Source organism: Sarcophilus harrisii, chromosome 1 (assembly GCF_902635505.1).
Source record: "Sarcophilus harrisii chromosome 1, mSarHar1.11, whole genome shotgun sequence".
In the NCBI taxonomy this organism is placed as follows: domain Eukaryota; kingdom Metazoa; phylum Chordata; class Mammalia; order Dasyuromorphia; family Dasyuridae; genus Sarcophilus; species Sarcophilus harrisii.
Window position 1 is genome coordinate 452,547,526 of NC_045426.1, and position 24,585 is coordinate 452,572,110.

At 32.9% G+C, this 24,585-nt stretch overlaps 1 protein-coding gene across 1 annotated transcript in view; it reads right to left on the minus strand.

The window, feature by feature from the left end:
- Positions 1-24,585, minus strand: part of PREX2 (phosphatidylinositol-3,4,5-trisphosphate dependent Rac exchange factor 2) — a 411,213-nt gene that overhangs the window by 254,698 nt on the left and 131,930 nt on the right. Inside the window, 1 exon segment of the mRNA XM_031946290.1 lies at positions 15,074-15,207. Within this exon segment, the coding sequence (XP_031802150.1) occupies positions 15,074-15,207 (134 nt within the window).

Below are 24,585 nucleotides of genomic sequence, written 5' to 3' on the forward strand. Positions count from 1 at the left end.
CCCTTCTACATTAACTATTTCCATTTTTATCATCTTTCAAAATTTCTGAAGTATATAAACAAGTGATACCTCATAACTGTCTTCATTTCATTTATGTTACGGAATGTCACTCATTGTCATTGATAGACTGAAATTATTCTTTTAAAATTGCATCTTTATATCCTTTGGATATTTCTCAATTGAAATGCAGTTATTGGAATTATGTTATTGTCAATTGCCTATATATACTGTTTTAAAGTGATATTTGATACAAATATTTTTTCACTCAATAGTATATCTTACCTATATTCAATGATTTTATTTGTTCAATTTAAAAAATTCTATGGAACCATAATGATCCAAATTATTATTATTGTTTCTTTTATCTCCACTAATATTTCTCTGGATAATTTTCCACTTCTTACTCATAGATATAAAAGGTACTTCTCTAATTGTTAATATGGCATTATATTCAGATTACATATTTATTTCCAGATTATTTTGATCTATAGCCATGTAAATAATGGTCTAAACTCTTTAGTTTAGAATTGGAAAATGATTTCCAATTTTTCCAGCAATTGTTGAAATGTCATTCCTTTACTAAGTATTGTCCTTAGATTTATCAGATGATATTCACATACTAAGGAACTATTTTTAGTTGTTTTTGTAACCTATCTAATCTTTTCCACTGATCTACTTTTCTGTTTTATTTCTTTCTAATCAGTACTAAATCATTTCAATGATTATTATATTGTAATATTTTAGGTTCTGGCAATGTCACATTTTTTTGTTATTCATATGTTGCCCAAATGTAATATATATTCAAATATCATTCACATATCCACTTGTTTCCCTTCAGAGCCTAGAAATACTTTTTTTTTCTATGATTTTGTTTCTCTAGCTATATAAAGCTATATAAAGCTATGTAAATCCTTATAATTTGATTACATCAAAACTTTGAATTGAGGCAGTACTATTTTTAATATGTTGGCACAATCTACTCATGAGCAGTGATGATCTCTACAACTATTTGTTTTTATTTATTTAAAAAGAAATATAAAGTCAGTTCATGTTTTGGCAGGTTAAATTCAGCTACTTCCTACCAAAAAAAAGCTTTTTTCAGGGATGTTTTATTTAATGTTAGGAAAGCTTATAGTGTATCTTTATAACATATAAGCTAACTCTTGGTTTAGATATATTTTATGATTATGAACCAGATAACTCTCACGTCTATTTATACACCCAATATCTCTCCTGAACACAATCCCATATCACCAATTATTTGAAGTTTCAAATTCATAGTCTCATAACACTCTCAACTCAACTAGTCCAAAATAGAATTCAGTGACTTTTCACACAAACCCATATTTTGCCAAATTTCTTTTTTTCTATTGAAGGCACCACTAACTAACATTCTACATTTAAAACTTCATTAGCATTCCTTGCTCTTCACTCACTCATCTTATATACCTAATTAGTTACCAAATCTTGTCATTTGTTCTTTATAATTCATCTCTCCTCTCTCTCCCTTTCTCACTACTTAAACAGCTAGTACATTAGTTCATGATATTATTACTTCTAACCTAGAATGCTGCACTGGCCTTCTAAATGGTCTGTCTCTTTGCTTCAAGTTTCTCCCCAATGTAAGTCTGCACATAGCTGACAACATTATTTTCCTACAAAACAGGTCAGATCATAAAATGCTATTACTCAATAAACTCAGGACCTTTGTATTGCTTCTAAATTAAGATATAAATTTTTCTGTTTGACTTTTCAAGCCCTTTACAACCTTACTCCATTCTACTTTACCAGCATCCTTGTATACTAACCCTACTCCCACTGGTTACAGTCTAAGTAGGCCCTTAAAGACAAACCAACAGACAGACAGATAGACACAGATAAATAGAGGTTGATTTTGAACACAGATCCTTCCATTGCTGTGAATTTTTTTGAGACTGATAGTTTAGCATTGCTATTAATTATTTTTAAAATGTTTCATAAAAACATTTTAATACATTTTCATAGAAACATGTAAATCCTTCTGGACCTGGTTGTTGGATTTGTTTCAATCTTTAATAGTATGGATTTATTTTTTCTGATTTAAAAAAAAATACTGATTAATTTGGGGAATTTTGTAAAAATCTATTTCCTTTGAATTCTTAGTTTGCTACAGTGGAACTGACTATAAGTTGCTGATGTTTACTTTTTACTTTCTGCTTTGAATTAATGCTTTTAAATTTTTTTTGATATTTTCCTCTTTTTATTGATCATGGTAGGTAATGATTTATCTATGTTGTTAGTAGTCTCTTCTCCAAATGGAAAGAAAATCAGTTTTTATCAGTTCTATTGTCTTTAATTTCTAGTTTCCTTCTATTTTTAAAGATTTCTCCTTTTTTCTGTGTTTGAGGGTTCTTTATTTATTTTCAATTTATTTTGACTGAATGTTCAGTTTGTTGATTCTTTTTTCCACTTAGTTATTAAAAGTTTTCAGAGATCTAAATCTTCTTCTATAGTTTATAATAATCTGATTTCAGCTTTCCTAATCCTCTCCTCAATATATTATCCAATATCAGGTTTGTGCTGTTATGCCACAGTTCTCTTTAACTGTTCTGACTCAGTTTCCCTGAACTAGTTTCCTTTGTCTCAAGTTTCCTTATCTGTTCTGTCTCAGTTCCTTAAAACTGTAAAAACCCCTTCTGGTCCATTAAGATTGGGAACCCTTTACTCTAAGGTTATAAATTGTTAGCAAGATAAACAAGAGAGCAGACTGCCTGACCCTTCCCTGTTCTCAAGAATTTACAATATTCCAAGATACCTCACTGACATCTTTATCTCTGGGTATTCAGGCATCCTGTCTCTGGGCTTTTAGGATTTATGGTCTCCCCCCAACCTGACAGCTTTTTGGTTCTTTGTTTCTAAAAGGTATTTAAGAGTTTGAGATATGCCCATTCATTGCTGGAGGCTGTATGACAGTCTCCTCCAGCCCTGGTATAATTTGGTCCCAGTATATGTTTATCTGACTGGATAATTTGAGATGAGAGTCCTGTCCAGCCAATTATATTCTCCAGTTAATAAATTATTGAAAACTCTCTAATCTCTCTTGTGCCTCAGTTTCTCTGGCATTACAGCACAGTATGCCTTGATTTTTATTCTCTATCACACTGCCCAGAAGGAATTATTTTTTATCTAACTATAAGTATTTATGATCACCACCCTTTAAAATAGTAAGATTTTTTTCAAAGAAAATCAAAACACAAAAAAGCCACCATAATGGCGTGGGGAAAAATATTTTCCCCAGTTCTCATTGTTCTCAAAAAGTGTTTAAAATGTCTTTCAGTCTGCAAGTTGCATCCCTGATAATCTCTGACTTCTTTCAAATAATGACTCAATTTCTTCTTCTTTTAATGAGAATTTTATTATTTTCTTACATGGTCAGGGTAAGATTTTTTTAAAAAAACATTTTTTGGCTGCCAAGCAATGTGCTGTGTTTTTTTTTTTAAACATATTCCTATTTTTTTCTTAGACTTCTTGTAATCCAATACAATCCTTTATTATCCTTTTTTTGACATTGTTCTCCGAACATAAAAGCTTTTTGGTTTTTTTTACCTGCTGCCTGCAGATTTTGTTCTTTGATGTTTTAATTCCCAAGAGATAGATTTTGCTAAATGAAATTCAGTATTTGATTCCATTGGTGATCCAAGGATAATCATAAAATGTAATGTTTTCCTGAAATATGGTATTCTAATTTTCATTTTAATGGTATTTTATGGAAAACCTATACTCCTTAGGATATCTTTTTGTATTCTTTATTCACATTCAATACTTTTATTTACAGAGCTTTACTTCAATCTTCTTGTCTTTAGATTTTGTTTAATTTTCATTCTCTTTACATTTTTGTATTATAATTATGTAATTCTATTTTTCAGTAACTACTTCATTAGCAAATGTTTTGTTATAAATCCTCTAATCTTGCTAGTCTTGATTTCTTAAAAGCTTTAATTTACATTCTTACTGCTTTATTCCTTTGATCTTTTCATTTGATTCTCTTATTATGCTTTTGAACTACTTTGAGATTTCTTAAACTGTTATACAAAAGTTTTAATATAAGAGTAGTTATAGCACTTTTTCATGGAATCTTATAAAATTAATATTAATACTTTTGTTTTCCATGGATGTTAATTCAGTTTACTTTGTTGCAAAGTATTTGTTCAATAAGATGTCTCTTTTCTTGGATTATGAATCTATTTCTCTTCCTCAGCTTTTAGCTGTCTTTATCAGTTACTGAAGATTTGTCTAACGTGTCCTTGCAGTATGCATTCTTCATATCACGAATCCTTTTCTTTCTTTAGATCTAACTTTGTTTTTCTCCATCCCAACCCTAGTCTTTTGCCACCTGTTTGCTTTTCTTTTTCACAATCAATTTTGCATGAGTAAATGGTTCTCAAGATGGATAATGAACTATTGGTGCACAATCATAAAGACGATCTGTGATGTCGCTGAAGTTAGACAGATTCCTCTAATTAAATAGTCCTATTCTTCTGAGATGTGTTCTCCAATTTGTGACCAATGTTTTTCAATCTCTATCCTAAACCCAGAGAGATGATCTTGAAAAAATGTGAAAAGTAATGCTGAGAACAGATTCCAAGTCAAGAAAAATTTTCTATTAGATTTTTTCCTTCTGGTTTTACCTCCTATTTCAAAATATTTCACTTATTTTTCTAGGTATCAGTTTCTATTGGAATCTTTACAAACTGTTAAGTCATTAGAGTTGATAGAGACAATAATTATCTAATTTAGCATGGTTCAGTATGATTGATCTGATCCTACAAGGAGATGTTATGGGCTAGAAGAAACAAGGTACTAAGTGGAACTGAGAAACAATGCTTGTGTTCACACCTTTACTCATTGGAGTTCACACATTTGGGAGGTTTCAGGGTTTAGTATAAGATATCCAAATTCACACTTCCCTTAATCCCTGCCTCCAGAAGGAGGTGTCAACCTTTGGGAGATCATATATAAAGAGACTCTTAGCTTCAAGTTAGTGAGTTACTTCAGAACATTGTCAGGGGTCGGAGAGGAGCACTCTTGGAGGAAGTCCACAAGCCCTCTCTCAGAGGCAAGAGAGATTCATTGCAACTTTCAACTTGTGCTGGCTGGAGGTTGAAGAAAGCAGAGGCAAAGGACTAGCTGCAAGAGCTCTTGGAACCAAGAAGAAAGATAAGCCTATAAGAAAAACTAACCGGGCTATTTTGGAAGGAGAAAATAAACATTTAGATTTTAATCAGCTGGCTGCATTTTGAAGTGATTATTACTTTTAACTGAAACTAAGGCTTCCTCCAGAAAACCTCCCCAAGAAACCTGCTCCCAGAGAGAACCATTATTATTTTAAAGAAGAAAAACACCACAAGTTTCAACAAAAAAATATAGCCTTTTCAATTCCAATAGACTTGTGGAAAGAGCCATTCACATCCAGAGAGAGAGAGCTATGGAAACTGAATATGGATAAAAGCATAACTGTTCTGACTCAGTTTCCCTGAACTAGTTTCCTTTGTCTCAAGTTTCCTTATCTGTTCTGTCTCAGTTCCTTAAAACTGAGGAAGTCCACAAGCCCTCTCTCAGAGGCAAGAGAGATTCATTGCAACTTTCACCTTGTGCTGGCATATGATATGGCATATGATAATATCATATTATTCATTTTTTTCATATTTTCACTTTTGTTGTTATTTGTTTGCTTGTTTTTCTTTTCTTTTCTTTTACCTTTTAATCTGATTTTTCTTGTGCAGCATGATGAATATGGATATAATGTTTAGAAGAATTGCATGTTTAATTTATACAGAATTCTTGCTGTGTATGAGAGAGGATAGGAGATATAAGGGAGAAAAATTTGAAACACAAGGTTTTGCAAAGGTGAATGTTGAAAACTATCTTTGTGTGTATTTGGAAAAATAAAAAGTTATTAAAATAAATAAAATATAGCTTTTATGATTATCTTAAAAGGTTTGTTTTAATTAGAAGATACATACATATATGTGTATATATATATATATATATATATATATATATATATATATATATATGTGTGATACAGGTATATATTTATAAGAATGACAGCCTCATGTAATTAATCAAAACATTGACTATAATTTAGTTATCTAAATTTTCCAATCCACCCAGTGGAAAACACTGACAAGGTATGCTGTTAAATATCTAACAACTGGTTCTCAAAAATATGTACATAAAATAGGTTTAGGTTTAATCTGTATTATTATTTTCTCCATCACTTTCTTAAGTCTAGACATTAACAACAACAAAAATAGATCAAGTTCTTGATCTATAGCATTGCCAATTTCCAAGGTAAACATGTTCATATTATAAATTTAACATTGGCTCTCACTATGGCTAATTCCAGAACACTCCTGATTCTTAAATCACAGATTAAGTATTATAATCAGTTTACCATTTCATGAAGTTGAAACTTCGGGGGGGGGGGGGGAGGAATCTGTGTAAGAATACTTCTAAAGTATCTTAATATTTTAAGTTAGGAAGTATCGGGATGTTGTTGATCTTGTTAGCTACCAAAAGAAGATTATTGTTTTAAGAAGAGAGCAGATGGTGTCATTTAAACAACTCCTCATCTCCTGCCAGGGAATGGTCACAGTGATTTATTTGGCTATTTCCATTTATAATAGCTATGAATTTGTTCTTTATATCACATGTTCTTCCTAATGTTTGGTTACTTAAAAACATTTTCAACTCAGCAGGATTTTAATTTCTTTAGACTTTTACTGATTCCATTAGTTATTCATCATTTAAGGTCATAAGACCATGAATGATCCTCACATTTGAATAAGCAGCTTTACTGTCACAGAAGGCTTGAACTTTAGGAGAGAAATAAATAACAGGAGGAGATCCACATTCAAGAAGAAAAGCTTCTCTTTCAAATTAATGTCCCAAAAGAAACCAAAGCTTTTGGAAAGAATCATATTAACTTTTTAAAAATACAATACACAGGGGAAAGTAACAGCTGTTTCTATATTTGTATAATATGATGGTGCTTACCTAAACATTGATTATCATAGAAATAATTTGGAAAATGCACATATAAAATTTTTAATCTGGTTCATTTATTCCATAGTGTCACAATGATAATAAAACTAATAAACTCAATCCTCCCTATAATTTTACTCTTGGATTTTAATGGAAATCCCTTAAGCAAGTAGTACTATCTCTAGTCCAAAAGACAGAGGAGCTTTCTAGATAAATGCCATATCATTACAACTTCTAATAAGAGAAGTTTGCTGATTCATTTACATATCCAACTGTTGCTGATAATTAAACAATAATGTCTAATGAGAGGTACGTCTTTCTTTGCAGTAGCTTCTCTGCTCCTTTTTACACATTATCTTCCCCAATGGAATGTCCCTTGAGAGCAAGGATCTTTTCTTTCTGCTTGCATTTGTATTCTGTAGGTCCAGCACAGCGCCAGGCACAAAGTAAGACCTTCTAATATTTCTTCCTTCCTTTCCTTCTTTCTTTGTTTCCTTTTTTCCCTTCCTCCCTTCTCAATCAGCAAGTCACGTCAATGTCAATAAGCACTGAAAACATTTCTAAAGCATGAAGAACATGAATATGATAGATAATTAAGATATGGCAAAAATCAGAGAAAGATAAAGAGCCAAAATAATAAACTCTTATAATATCATGACAAAGCAAGACTTCCAGTACATTGGTTAGATTCTCTGTGGTAAGCTTATAAAAAGAACATGGAAAAGAATTACACAAGCATGGATGAGTTATAAACCAGTGCATTTGAAAGGAACTCCTAAGTCACTAAATTAAAGTTACATTTGCATTTTAAAGTATTATATTTTAATAAGTTTAAGCATCTTAAAAACTTGAATAATTGTTTTGGTTTGAATCTGATTTGGGGGAAACTAACAACTACTTTCTCCTACTAGTGTGGAATATCAATTATTCTGAGTTTAGTCTAGAAAAGAGGCCAAAGGAAGTCAAAAGTTAAGTGACTAACTCAAAGACACAGGCAGGATGAATCAGAGATAAGAATTTAATCCAGTCCTTTCTGAATCAGGCCAGTCTGCAATCCAAAATACAGCACTGCCAAAATTAACATTTTTTGTTTCCTCTTTGTAAATGTTCTGATCCTAGTTGTAACATTCTTTTTTCCCCATTATAATATCATGCTATTGAGAATAAGATAAGCTCACTATAAACTAAACTCTTTAAAATAATTTTTAAAGGAGTTATTGTCTCATACCAACACAATTTGCAAAGATGGAATTTAGATTTTGAATCTAATATTTTATATTTATCTGTTAAATTTTACCCATCATTCTTGCTAATCAAGATTTTTTTATCCTAACTTTATATTAGCTCTCTCTAGCTTGACATCATCAGCAAATTCAACAAGCATATAATTGAAGCTTTTGTCTAGAGCACTGATAGAAAATAGTGACTAAAATGGTTACTATAGAAGACAGATAAATAGAATGGCTTTCAAAACTATAGATCCTATTATATGCTTGAAAAGAAAAGATTTTTGTAGATAACAAAAGATAACTCTTTTGTTGTTGTTATTGTTGTTCTATTATGCATCTATGAAAGTCTATTCTTTTTTATATTTGTCAAGTTCAGAACAAAAATAAACATTTATTAAAATGATGACCAGTACAGAACCAAGGTGAGCTATCTGGGCACACAAAAGAAAATTCTCCCAAATATTCATATCGATCTATTCAATAATTCTAACAATTTACCAGTTCTTAATATACCTAATTAGATTATGCATTAGACTCATATACCTTGATGAGCAAGAGAAATTATGTTACATGCTTTGTGCAAATCTTGTGTAATATCTCCACTATATTTCCCTGATCTACCAGTCATTCTGCTAATGAAAAAGTTTAGTATGATATTACCAGTTTTGATCTATGTTGGTTCTTTGAGATCACTGCTTTGTTTTGTACATGCTCACACACCATCCCTTTAATATCCAATGTCAGGAGCTGAAAGTTTGAGAACTTTCCCCTCTTCTCTAAAAACAACTACTACACATTCTTTAATATTCTTCTGCAGTCCTATAACACTTCTCTGATTTTCCACATAGTTTTTTAAAGATCTCTAACAGCTGTGTAACAATTATATTATGTACACCAGCATGTAGTCTATCAGAATTTGGTGACGTGAACTCATTAAAAGGGAGAAAGAGAGTTGTTTCTTCACCTACTTTGTTGTTGTTGTTGTTGTTGTTTTGGTTTTTTGGTTTTTTATATACTACTAACCATTTATCTTCCATCCTTCCCATCCAAAAAACTTTCAGCTTGGACAAGATAAAAATGAATTGAATAGTTTGAAAATCTCATCATTACCCATTGTCACCCCAATGAAGCAGTAGCATTATGGAATGTTCTCCTTTCTTCTCATATTTCTTATTGGGCAAATGTAATAGACATTATTAACTCATCGAGGAAGGAGTATGAAAAGAAGGCCCTACCCCCCACTTTTCTTGGCAATGTCATAACTTATACTGTAGCAATAATCGTGGTCATTCCACTTTTTTTTTTCCTAACACAAATATTCCTTATAAAAGCCAGATCTTCCCTATCATTTAATTACTGTGATTGCTATACAGTCTTTTTGAAATTCTCATTAACTCTTTTAGGATTCCAAGGTGTTAATCATTAAATTATTACTTTGCAGTGAGGGAAATCTTAATCATTAAATAATTAGCAATTTTGAAAAAGTGTTTAACATATCTCAGGAAGAGCTACATGTTCCAACCTGTGTTCCAATCACATCCAACAGGTGCTTCTCCAGTTCCCTCTATGTGATTTTTCATTTCTTTTTTTTTTTTGGAGGCAATTGCATCCCATTTCTAATGTCCATACAGGAACATTGGTAAAAAGCTAGTATGAAAAAGATATACTTTTGCTTTTGTGAGGAATTTGGCATTTAAAAAAAATAAATTTTATAATTTCTGACAGCAATCTCATCCTCTTTCCTTTTCTTCTTTATTAGATTTTACAAATGATTTTGGTCCCATCTTTAATTGCCAAATAAACCAAGTATTTGCTCACTGTGATTTTTCAGTCTTCTTATTGTATCAATTGATTTACAACAAAAATGTTATCCAGTTACCATTTTTCATTATTACTTGTTTAAATAGTTTTGAATTGAACTTAAATTGTATATCATATCTTCTCTCATAAGTACTCAATTTTTCTAGCTTTTTAAAAACATTAATTCTTATTTTTACTCTGAGGATCTTGATGGCATAGTGGACAGAGTACTTGGCCAGTCAGAAAGTCAGAAAGACTCATCTTCATGAATTGAAATCTGGATTCAGATAATTATCAGCTATATGAACCTAGGTAAGTCATTTGACCCTGTTTGCCTCAGTTCCTCATCTGTAAAAATGAGCTAGAAAAGGAAATGGCAAACAATTCTATTATCTGTGCCAAGAAAATCCTAAATGCATTCACAGAGTCGGTCATGACAGAACAATAACAATCTTTGATTTAACAAATTGGTCCTTATACTATATAGAAACTGCTATTCAGAGATGACTTTTAGATATATCATGGAAATTTTTCTCTCCTTTAAAGTATAATCTATTTCATTTTTATGCTATTAAGATAGCACCGATAGTATATACCATATTGTATTTATGATAAGCAACACCTACCAATTCTTTTTCAGAAAATGTATTCATGATGTAAAAATGTGGGAATTCTGAGTGGTCTACAAAAGTCTTTGGCCTGTTTTATTCCTTTTTCCTGAACCATTGGTTCCTGTGTATTTCTCCCTATGCTTACCTTTTCCCAACTTTGCACTGAAGTCCTGAAATATTAGCTTGTGCATTGATTGAATAAAAGTTCACTGTAGAATTTGAAAATGCAATTATTTTCACTGTGGTCTTTTTTTGAAAGCACTTATCCTTGAAACTTCAATAAATGATGACCAAGTTGCCCATGAAATATAGTTCTTGTATTTTTTACTTAGGGTATATGATTAAGCCCTTTCTATAACACATTTTCTTCTCTCCATGGAGTTATTCTTCCACTTGGCTGCAACTACATTGTTTTCTTTGCTTTCTGTTTTACTGAGGATCTCAAGAATAACATGATTTAATTTCTATAGGAATATATTCACTTATTTGTCAACAGGAAATGAACACACATTTAGAGTAGTCAAATTAAAGAAGTATCTAGGTGGCTCTATTGAAAAGCTTTAGGTCTGGAGTCAGAAAATTGAGTTAGAATCCAGCCTTTGCCACTTATTAGATATTTGATTCCTGCTGAGGGAACTTAACCTCTATTTGCCTTATTCCACTGGAAAAGAAAATGACAAAATACTTGAGTATCTTTGTCAAATTAAAAAAAAATGTTTAATAAAAAAGAATAGTATGGTCCACAGGGTCATGAAGAATCAGACATGACTATATCAGGACACTGAGTTAGGATGACCTGAGTTTAAATCTGGTCTCAGAAATATATTAGCTGCCACTTAAACCTGTTTGCCTCAGTTTCCTCATCTGCAAAAAGAGCTAGAGGAGGAAATAGAAAACCACTTCAATATCTTGTTGAGAAAACCTCAAATGGGATCAAAAAGAGTCTGACATGACTGAATTGATTAAACAACAACATATCAAATTAAATTTGTAAATGGTTTATACAGCATTATCTACTCTTTTTCCTGCAATTCTGTCATTACCACTGAAGAATTAGAAAAGCAGGGTACATACGATTGAGATCCATTTTGAATATTTTCCTTTTTTATAATGGGTTGCCATGGACAACCCATATATCAAGAATGGATTGATATATCCCATTCTTGGGATATCAAGAATCCAGTCTACTGACTCTCTGCCACCAATAGGGAAATAGAATCTGCAGCTCTACAAGCAGTAGTACCCCCAAGACCACCAGTTCTGCTTCCAATCCAATCCTTATTGTGATCATCCATGAAAGCAACTCTTGTGGAGAGGCCAGACTTTCTCACCAGCTGCCAACTAAATGCCACTCACAGATAAGTGGGCCAGACTAGCTGAAGCAGGAGGGCACCACAAGGAAAAAACAGGAGGCAACATATGTCAGACAAGTCAGACCACTCCCATCACTTTGCTGACCCTCTCCACTCAGACAGCTGAACCAAAAAGCTTTTGTAATAGCAATATTTACAGCCCACTAGCCACAATTATTATCCTGGAAAGAAATCCCTGTGAAAATGCAGCTCTGTGGTTGTTTCTAGAAGTGCTATTTTTGAAGACAACAGAAAATTCTTACCATCAATGTTTGTGGTACTATCAAATGGTTTGACAGCAGAAACTGATATGATTTTATAAGTGGAAATAGCATTAAGAAAGAATAATTTCTACTTCTGTACTGTTGTCACCCTAAAGTCCATGGCCCATTTCCATAAGATTTGCTTTTGAAGCATTTTATAGTTGTCTCTCCCATTAGAATATGAATTTCTTAAGAACAGGGAGAATTTTATGTTCTAATTTGTATTCCCAGAACTTAGCAAAGTATTTTGTATATACTAAGTGATTAGTAAATGTTTTATTAATTCATCTATTCATTTTCTGTACTTATGTAGGCTGGTGCTCTAAAAGTAGGTATGATCTGTTGCCAGGGACATGTATAAAATTTTTTATGCTAAGACAAATGGCCAAAGCTATCACACCACTGCCCCAGCTTTCAAGTCTCCTTCACTGCCATGATGAGGCAAGGGAATAAAGACATTATAAAGGTACACTATTCTTCTCTCATGATGACAAAATTAAAAGATGACATATTTTCACTATATAAAAGGGGAATGGATTGTAGAAACTTGTCTCTCTTCTCACTTAGTGCCTGTTAACACAGGAATTATCCTCTGAGTGACAGGCTGAATAAGTTACTTCCTATCATGAGATGAGGCAGTTAGATGATATAAGAGAGAAGGCTGCTGAACACAGAGTCAGAAGTTTGAATGCTATCTCAATTAGTCACTGGATAAACCTGGGCAAGTAACTTTCAATTTCATTTCCCCATCTGAAAAATTGTGATAGTATCATCATCTAACTCACTAAGTTTTTATAAGGACCAAATAAATAATCAATGTATAGCACTATTCTAAACTTTAAAGAGCCATATAAATGTTAACTAGTACAATAATTACCATTAATACATAATTCAATGCTCTAAACCCCAAAGAAGGAGGCAGATTTCTGGTCATATAATGGGAGGGAGTGAAGCATCAGCTTCTATCCTTTTGAGCTGATTAGTTTACCTGGTAAATTATTCAAGGTACATGGGCTTTGCATCATCCTAGGAAATAGTCATAAGAAGGGATATAGGATTAAACTTTTTAAATATATATATATATATACAAGGCAGGACTTCAGAGTTCTGTACTACAATTTACTTCTAATTACTTCTCTCTCCTACTTGTCAGTCAGTCAGTAAACATTTATTAAGCACTTACTATGTGTCAGTCATCATATTAACCACTGAGGATGCTAAGAAAAGCTAAAGATAATCCCTGCTCTTAAAAAGTTCACTGTCGAATAAGGGAAACAAAGTACAAATAACTATGTACAAACAATCTATAAACTGAATAAATAGGAAATAATCAACAGAAAGAAGGAATTATAATTAGGGGCATCTGGAAAGATTTCTTGGAAGATGGTCTTCTAGGCAGAATTGAAGGAAGCTAGGGAAGCCAGAAGGTAGAGATAATAAAGGTCTTTTAAATATATGATAGCCAGTGAAAATACAAGGAGTTGTGAGATTGAGTATCTTGTGACATTGGGGAATGATGAGATTTCCAAATGGTTCAATTCATTGTTATTTTGAGCCAAAACAGAAGAAAGCCAAGAATTGCTTTCCAATCATCAACATCAGTTTCTATTATTATATATATCATTATCATCATCATCATCATTATTTTGTCATTTTTGTCTTGCCATTGGACTGCTATGATTCTGGAAGAGAGAGAAGCTAAAGACTATGCAATTCTGCCTGCCTCACTTAAATCTAATTCATACACATATCAAGACATCACTTTGTGATATGACTGTTCCTCACTGAAAATAAAGGATAAAAATAACAATAATCTGTCTTTGTAAAACTCTTTTTTTTTGGGGGGGTGATGTATTCTGGATAGCAAAACCCCTTATAGTCTATATTCTTCATTGATCAAAACCAAGTCCAGAATAGTAGTTCTCCTCATGGCTTCCACCTTTGAAGGATGAAATTATTATTTAAAAAAGTCACAAATTTGGCTACTATTCTGGTAGAATTGGCAGAGAATATTCTAGCAAATGTCTGGATAGTTGAATTCCTTCAAAGCCAAACTATCTTTCTTCCAAGTCAAGTTTATTTTCTGTTTTTCAAATAAAATTTGTCCTTCGTCCAGGTGTTCTGTAGTATATGTTTGCAATGACTCTTTCTCTTTATCCCTTCACTAGTTCTGATCCAAATGTTTTATATAACATGTTTCACCACTCAAGATTCTAGATATTCTCACATGAATCTATTTAGCATATAAGGCTATTCCTCCATATCTATTATCCATTCATTTAACAAAAAAGTTCAGAAAAGTTCAGGAAGTATGTTAGAATTCAATAATCTATTTATCTGACATCATTCAATACTCTATAAACATTATTTTCTAATAATTCTACTTTTACCAAATAAACATTTTTTCCCATTAAGGATCTATTTTATCAAATGAAAACATTAAAGTGTGGGAGAGTACTAAATTGGAATTTGAAGGAATTAGTTTTGAATTTAGTTCCCTACTTTCCCCTGTGATTTTAGGAAAGTCATCTTTTCCTTTCTGGGCCTACATTTAAAATGAGAATGTTGTAGTATATGGTCTCAACAATCCCTTACACATATTACAATCAATGCCCTATAATATAACATTACAAAGAAGGACTGTACTTTGTCATTATAAAGATAAGGGGCATCTGAAGTATAGATTCCATTCAAAATAGTGTCTTCAGGAAACCTTTGTTAAGTTATGCCATGGAATATATTTAGGATTAAAATATAAAATGGATAAATAATTCTAGAAGTGAGCATCTTACCTGTGTTTTCTTTTGCAATATACCAAAAGATTATCAAAAAGGAAAAACACCCGTTCTTGAATATTTCCTGCAGAAATTTTCAGCAAAACCCCATACATTAGCATTTCAGTGCAGGTATCTGTGATGTTGGAACCCTAACAAAGAAAGAAACAAATAGAGGGAAAATACATTACTAATGAAGAAGCAAAAACTGTCATCCTTCAAAACATGAGAGATCTATAACAATCAGTGTGGGTGCTCTCCAAACAAAAGCACTTAACAAATGGACTCCTCTCTTAGAACTAAACTGAACTGGATAGATGAGCTTTCTGCTTTCCTTGGCCATATCCAGGTCTTCATTTCATTTTTCAGCCATGGCATCACCACCAAAATATTAGATTCCATCACCCTAGACTCTTTTTTTCCCTGAGGTAATTGGGGTTAAGTGACTTTCCTAGGGTCACACAGCTAGGAAGTGTTAAGTGTCTGAGACCAGATTATAGGAAAGCGTTCAGCTCATTGGGCCCAGACCTAGGCTTCTACCTCATTTTCTAACCATCTCCAAATGAGTACTCTTTCTATATATACTCTTTTGAAATCCTGCTTTATTTTTAGAGTTGTCCTACTAGAATGTAAGCTCCTTGAGGGCAGGGACTGAATTGCTTGCATGTATTTGTACCTTCATGGGTAACTAAGTAGTACAATGGGTAGATTACCAGGAGTGGAGACAGGAAGATTCATCTTCATGAGTACAAATATGGCCTCAGAAATGTACTATCTGTGTGACCCTGGGAAAGTCACTTAACTCTCTTTGTCTCAGTTTCCTTATCTATAAAATGAGCTGGAAATCAAAATGGCAAACCATGTCTTTGTCAAGAAAATCAAAAATTGGGTCACAAGAAGTCAGTCACAATTGAACAAAAACAACATATGTACCTCCATCACTCAATATAGTATCTGGCACAAAATAAATTTTAAATAAATGTTCTACAATTCATCCAACTACCTATCAATTCATTTTGATTTGTTTCTCTTTATCTAAAGAATGGTGATAGATTGATGATTTTGGGCTGTATACTCCATTTCTATCTCTTCATCATTTACATGTTTCTATCAATAAAATAATTTGTTCATCCATTCATTAAAGGATCTATCTACTGAGAAAGACAGAGACAAAAACATAAATGTAAAGCAAAAAATAAGTAGATAGATAAATGGATAGCTAGATTATAGAGTAGTTAGCTGCATCAAAAATAAGGAAGCTAACAAATAAACCCACAACACAGATAGGCATACATTTACAGATTATTAAAAACTGGCCATTAAAATCTATACCCTAAAACCATATTCTAAAGTCCCGAATTCTGTTAGAATCAACTCTACTCTCACTAAATTATCCATGCTCATGAACCAAATCAGTTCCAATGGAGCAGTAATGAACTGAACCAGCTACACCCAGCAAAAGAACTCTGAGAGATGATTAAGAACCATTACATTGAATCACAATCCCTATATTTTTGCCTGCCTGCATTTTGGATTTCCTTCACAGCCTAATTGTACAATATTTCAGAGTCCAATTCTTTTTGTACAGCAAAATAACGGTTTGGTCATGTATAATTATTTATTTAATTTATACTTTAATATATTTAACATGTATTGGTCATCTTGCCACCTAGGGGAGGTGGTAGGAGGAAGGAGGGGAAAAATTGGAACAAAAGGTTTGGCAATTGTCAATGCTGTAAAATTACCTATGCATATAACTTGTAAATAAAAAAGCTATTAAATGAATAAATAAATAATGCATACTCCTTTAATCTAATAATTCCCATCATTATTAGGCTTCTAAAGAAAACAAAGAAAATAAAAAAATTTAAATGTAATTTTAATGGAGTATCACAGGTAAAGAATGATGAGTTTAGCCAGATCAGGTCTTCTTATCTTAGAAAAGAAAAGGTAATTAATAAATAAATGCTTATATGTTGGTAAAGGCTAAAGTAATTATGTATTTTATTATAATGAAATGTTACTATGCATAAAACTGGAGAAAACTAGGAAGATTTGTATGAACTGATTTAGAGAACTAAACAGTAGCATCAGAAGAATTTATATAATAAAAACAATATAAAGAAAAATAAATTTTTAAAACTTGAGAATTATGATCAATGCTGTAAGCAATTATGATTCTATAGACTCAATTTGCAGAATGAGGCAAATATTTTTGGAATTAGCCAAAGAAGGAATTTGCTTTTTTTTTTTTTTTTTAACATAAAATACTTCTTATGAGGGTTTTTCCCCTAAGCTTTTTTTTTTTTTTTTTTTTGGTTCAATGGATAGAATGGGGGGAAAAAAAAAAAGAAATGTTTAAGTGGAAAAAATACTATTTTTAGTTTTATGTATGTTACCCTAGGTATTAATAATACCTCACATTTTATAGTAATATTGGAAATATTTCCCTCAGTTACAGTTTAGTAGTCCTAAGTACCCAAGGGATTTGTAGACGATGTGGCAGACAATAGCTTAGAAGAGATCCCTCTCTCACTCCAAGAATTATTAACAATTGACTCATTATTGCTTTGATTCCTTCTACTGGTTCTAATCTAGTTTTAAAAAATTAAAACAATTTTTTTTTATTCTTAGTCTCATAATTTTCAGTTTCTCTTGGGGTTCATCAATAATTCCTCTGTGCAGACAAGCCAAATGGTTCCCACACTTCTATTAGTAATTCCTTTTTACATATGAGAAAAGTGAGGGTCTAACATTTTAAGCTCACAAAGCTAATCACTGGCAGAACTAGGATTTGAACCTAGGTGTCTTAACTCTCTAAGGTTAGCATGCTTTCTACCATACCACATTGACTTTCTCAGTAGTTTATGTCCTTCAAACTTACATTAAGTCCTTCACAACACTAGAATAAATTTGACCACTTTCAGAAGGGCCATTTTATTCCAGGATCAACTCATAACATATTCTGAAATACTCAATATAGCTACCACATTGCCTAATTAATTCTCAATCAGTTGTTTATATATCTAGAGAAACTGGCTCACAATGTTCAGATTTGTCCATAAAATGTAATCCTAATACTACTGCTTACAGCATTTCCCTTCATTCAGTGTTTACATTTTAGGCCACACAGATTTTCAGTGTACCTTTGATTCACTAGGATTTAATCTATTCATTATTTTCATGAGTTTAGCAGAAGGAAATGATTAAACATGTGAAACCACAGACCTATTAAAAGAAAAAAACTATACATTTTAAGCAATGTTTGGTCAGTATAGACATACCAGCATGAGAACTCCAGCCTAAGACATACTCATGTGATAGTTCCTGCTTAAAACATGTCTTTACTTTTCACTCAATAAATGTGTTTTAACAATGTCTCAGCAGTATTCTCCTCAGCTCAATGATAGAAGCCACATGTGGCAGTTCACATCCTGAAAACTACTTAGATATTTTATTTTTACTAAGTTGGAATACTAGATGTCATAGGGAAGTCTTTGGCTCTTCCTTCCTTGCAGCTGGAGAGGGGCTAATCAGGGTCAGGCTAAGGAGTCTGCAATCCACACAGAAGTCAGTAACACCAAAAAAGGCAGGGGTGAAGGAATCAAAATCCAGGTGTTAGTCCAGGATCAGGATCATCAAAGTCCACACATTAAGGATGTCAAATAGAAGAGTGAATTAGAACAAGACCTGAAACAATCAAGCACATTATGCAGATTACAGATGTAGAAAAAACTCTGGGGCCTGCAAATGGCCTAATTGGTACAGTCTTGTAGTTAACCCATAATTGCCATTAGCCTGCTGCTGTACTAAGATCTGATATTAATAAGCAATGATATTTGTTATATTTTATCAGTCAAATATTAATTTTACTATAATTTCAAGTCACACTGCAAATAAAACAAGATTAGTTTCAATTTACTAACTTACTATGCCTAGTATCCTTCTAGATTTTTAATCTTTCTGAGAAGAAATAACAATTATGGTAGCCTGATATTTATACATTTAGCTAAAGAGGACCATTTTAGTTTTACAGTCAGAGTTTTTGATAAAAGTCTCATTTCTAAAATATATAAAGAACAATGTCAAATTTATAAGAATACAAGTCATTCCCTAATTGATAAATGGTCAAAGGATATGAACAGACAATCTTCAAATGACAAAATTAAAACCATTTATATTTATATGAAAAAGGCTCTAAATTACTATTGATTAGAGAAATACAAATTAAAACAAGTCTGAGATACCACCCCATACTTCTCAGATTGACCAAGATGACAAGAAAAGATCATGATAAATGTTGGAGGGGATGTGGGAAAACTGGGACACTAATGCATTGTTGGTGAATTGTGAAATGATCCACTTATTCTGAGAACAATCTGGAACTATGCACAAGGGGCTATTAAACTGTGCACTGAGCAGTGTCATTACTGGATCTGTATTCCAAGGAAATCATAGAGGAGATAAAAAGGACCCATGTGTAGAAAAGTATGTGTAGCAGTTCTTTTTGTGGTAGCAAAGAATTAGAAAACAAGGGAATGGCTGAACAAGTTGTGGTATATAAAGGTAATGGGATATTATTGTTCTATGAAAAATGATGAACCAGCTGATTTTAGAAAAGCCTGGAAAAGTTTACATGAACTGATGCTGAGTGAAACAGGCATAACCAGAAATACATTGTACATGATAACAGCAAGAATTTGTGATGATTAACTGTGAAAGACTTGTTCTTCTCAGTGATTCAGTGATCTAAAGCAATCCCAATAGATTTTGGACAGAAAAGCCCATCTGAATCCAGATGTATCCAGGGCATCCAGAAAAAGAACTAAAGGGACCAAATGTAAATCAACACATGATATATTCACTTCTTTTTTCTATTTTTTTTTTATCTCTCCCATATTCTTTCCATTTCATGATGATTTTTCTCTCCCAACATGGTTCATATAAAGCAATGTACATTAAAAATAAATAAAATAAAAACACAAGTTTAAAAAAAAAGGAGCTCCCATTCTAACAGAAGATAATAAATATAAGAGAGTTGCAGACATAGAGAGATAAAGTCACAGTATTGAAAGGAAGGGAGGAAGGAAAACCTTTGACACAACTTGCCTTTTATCTCTGTATATTTGTGAGAGATCTCTTGGTTCTCCTCCTATCTACCTGACCACTCCTTCTAAGCTTCCTGGGCTGGATCTTCATCCTACTTACTCCTAGCTTTCTTCTGGGATATCTTATCTTCTCCCTTTATACTATTCCACTTAGTGATCTCATCAATTCTCATGGATTCAACCATTATCTCTATGCTGACAATTGTACAGCCCTAATTTCTCTGCTTATTAAACATATTGAACTTAATGTTTTGTAGACATCTTAAATTCAATATATTAAAGACTTAATTCCCTATTGAAAGTGAGTTCATCCTCCCATTCTCCCAATCAATCAGTCAGACTGCCAACTTATATCATTATACATCCTCACTCTCTCTAAGCTGCCATATTCTGTAGTGTTCTTTTTCTAAAATATATGATGGTTCTCTGTGGGAGCAGGTTTCTTGGGGAGGTTTTCTGGAGGCAGTCTTAGTTTTGGTTCAGAGTAATAATCACTTCAAATACAGCCAGCTGATAGTTTAAATTTTTTATTGTTTCTTCCAAAATAGCCCAGTTAGTTTTCTTAGAGGCCTATCTCCCTCCTTGGTTCCAAGAGCTCTTGCAGCTTGTCCTTTGCCTCTGCTTTCTTCAGCTTCCAGCTTTCTCTGAATCTTGGTTCTTCTCCAAATCCTTCGTTCTGCCCAACTGCAGTCTCTAGCTTGTCAATCTCCCGAACTGACTCACTTCACTAACTCAACTCCTTTTATGCTCTTTTAGAGGTGCAAACTCAAAGTTGACTCCTCCTGCAAGGGTGGGATTATGGGAGATGTGAATTCACAAAGTTACAAAATTAACTTTGTGTATCTCCCCTACTTGTGAACTCCAACATGTGAGCTCTAATGTGTAAACTCTCTTAAAGATGTGAGCTCTAATGTGTGACCTCTAATGTGTAAACTCTTAAAGGTATAAACATTGTTTCTATCAACTCTAATGACTTAACATTAGGATTCTAACAATATCCAATCTACAGCCAAGGCCTGATGATTTCACTTGACCATCTCTTGCACGATTCCCTTTCTTTCCTCTGTCACTTCTACTAGTTTGCTGCACTTCACACCTAGATGACTGCAAAATACTTCTAACTATTATCTTTACCACAACTGTATCTCCACCCTAGTCCATCCCCACTTAACTGTCAAACTGATTTTCCCAAAGTGCTTATCTGACAATGTGACCCTTGTGTATTCTATGTCCCTCACTCAGCAAATTTCAGTGGCTCCAGATAATTTTCAGCATAAAAAATAAAATGCTCTGCTTGATATTAAAAGCCTTTCATAACTTGACTACCCCACCTTTATCATCTTAGTCTAATGTCTTTCATCCCTTATACATTGTGATCCAGAGACACTGTCCTCCTCACACTTCCTCAGACAAGACATTTTATCTCCTAACTTTAAGTATTTTCACTGTTCCATGCATGAATTTCTCACTGTTTCTCTAGCTTCTTCAAATCTCAAAAAATACTCTTCCACTTTCTATTGGAAGTCTTTTTCAATCCTCTTAACTGTAGTGTCTAGCTTGTTGATTATTTCCTGTATATGGCTTGTTTTTACATAACATTCTGCAAGCTGTCTCTCCCATTAGATTGTAAACTCCTAGAGATCAGGGACTGTTGCCTTTCTTTATATTCCCAGGACTTAGCATAGCTCCAGCCATGTAGCAGTTAATAAATGCTTATTGGCTGATTGACTAGAGTATACAAGATCAGGAAGGTTTCTAGGATCATAAATCGAGAGCTTGAAGAAAAACTTAGTAGTCATTCAATTTACTCTCCTCGTTCTTCACCTGAAGAAATTTGAGACCTAAAGAGTTTAAATGACATGTGACAAATTTGAATGGATAGTGAATGCCAGAACAAGGTTGTTTCATTTGGTTCATTATGGAATGGAAACTAATCCCTACAACAATTATCTTATTATTGCTCACATTGCTTATATTTTGTTTTTATGTCTTTTTGCATACCATTTCCCTCCTTGGTAAGATTATAAATTACACCAGCATAGGATATTCTGTCTTCTATCTCTACTTGTACAACTGAGATTGATAAGACACAAGAAATGAAAAATGGTATTAATTGGTGAAAATATCAAATTTTTTCATTATTATAGCTAGTATAAGAATTTCTATTGTTTTTTTTTTAAAAAATAGGCAAAACTAGGTAGATGAGTTTAGCCCTGGTTACCAGTTCCAAATTATTTTACCTCTTCACTGGCCATCATCCTCCAATAGGTGAGCTTTAATCTTATCTTGCTCAGATATAAGGTTCCATTTGATTCTGTGATACCAGCTCTAAATTATGGTGACTCTAGTCCTGTCCTCACCTAAAACTCCCAAGGCAAGAGCCTTAAATTCCACCATTGAAACTATTCTTGGTTCTCCTACTTGAGCCTGAGCCCTATCTTGTGCAAAATCAAGCTTTTGCCAGCTTGACAGCTTTGGAGCTTTGACAGCTCCAAATCTATATCACAGCAGACTTTCTCTCCTTCCCACTTTCTAGTTCCCCTTTAATTCTTCCCCACACCTCCCTTCATATTAAAATGTAAGCTCCTTGCAAGCCACAATTATCTTCCTTGGTTGGATCTGTATCCATAGTGCTTAATGCCATATACATAACCCAGAACACAACAAAAACAAAGTGTCCATGAGTAAGCTGAGTCATATTGTCAATAATGGATTATACTATAGAACTGACATAAAAATATATTACTGTATGATCTGTATGATCAGAAAAGGAGGAAGTTAAGACAGAGAGATAGATATAGAGATATAAGATAACTGATTCTAATGAGTTAAAAGTTAACATGAGTCCTTGAATCATTATTGAAATATTGACCTTCAATGATATTAAGTGGTACTCTGTTGATACGAAACTAAATTGTATAACTAGGAATGTATTTTAAAAGTAACAAAAATTAAATGCATAAAAGCTAACAGGAAATTAGCATTTATTAAGTGCCTACTATAATTCTGACACTTGGCTAAATCCTAGGGGCACAAAGTAAAGCAGAAGGCAGTCCTTGCTTTCAAAGAATTTTCAATCTAATGAGGGAGACAATATGCAAACAAGTTATATACAAAATAATTTGGGAATAGTCTCTAAGGAAAAGCTATAACATTAACAGAACATAAATGATGACTAATGTCCTACTGTGTATGACTACCTATTTCTATAAGATGAATATTAAAAGTAGCTTTATCTAAGGAATCCATTAATTACCTTTCTGCAGGATGGCATTATGTTGCACATGGCACAGGGATAAATAATAGACATATTCTCTGCCCTTTAAGTGTGTGTAATCTAAGGTTCACAATACCATGTGGACATATCAGAACACATAGCATAGAAAATTCAAATCCATATATAGTCCTATTTAGGTTAAGGGAGGGTTCTGAGCTCTAAATGTAAGTTGCATTTATTTGACTGTATGTATTCTCCATCTCTTAATAGAACATATATTTATAAGGAAGTGGAGGCCAGAAACTGATTCAATTTTGTCCTCACACCTATCCCTAGTACCTAGGCCAGTTACATGTACAAATAATTGCTTAATAAATAATTGTTGAATTCAATGTAACAATTATTTATTTAGCAACTGTTTGGGTAAATTGCAGGTGGAACTCAGGACTTATATTCTTTAGGAGATGTAAAAAGACAAAACCCCTACTTCCAGGAGAGCAGGTAAATACTAGGAACTGAAAGCTTGAGTTAATTGGAATAATCTTGCCAACTATATATATATATATATATATATATATATATAAAATAGAGCACTCAGAATGCTTTCTCAATCTTTTGGACTAGTAAAGATAAGTCCTCTGGGCAAAAGGATACTCACCATTAGGAAGAATATCAGAATTGGTATGTTTGTCATTCTCTCTGGGGGAAAAAAAAACTACAGATAATTCTTCCCATGTACCACTTCATCCACGTACCTGAAAACTTAGATGCTTCTTGGCAGAAGTACTTCATAAAAGTTATGTCTTCAACAAAAATAAGTGAGTCTAAGCATTATGAAAGGATTGATTAAAAGATAATCCTTAATTTGGTGCTTTCATATTAGATACATGAGCTCTGCCAGACAGAGTTGTAATCTAATTCAGGACAAAAGGAATGCTCCAGTATGAAGGGGGCCCAGAAAAAAAAAAAAAAGTGAGGATAAAAGGAACTCCAGTTGAGGTCATCAAAACAAAACAAAACAAAAACCAATGTAAGAGTATTTTTAGGTAGATGGCCTTAGCTTAGGTCATAAAAGGAAAAGAAAGCAAAAATCTGCCATAACAAAAACTCCAATTGGATATATCAGTACATTATTGTATAAAGAAAATAGCACAGAACTTTAAGTCAAATGATTCAGTCAGCATCATGACTTTATCACCTCCTGC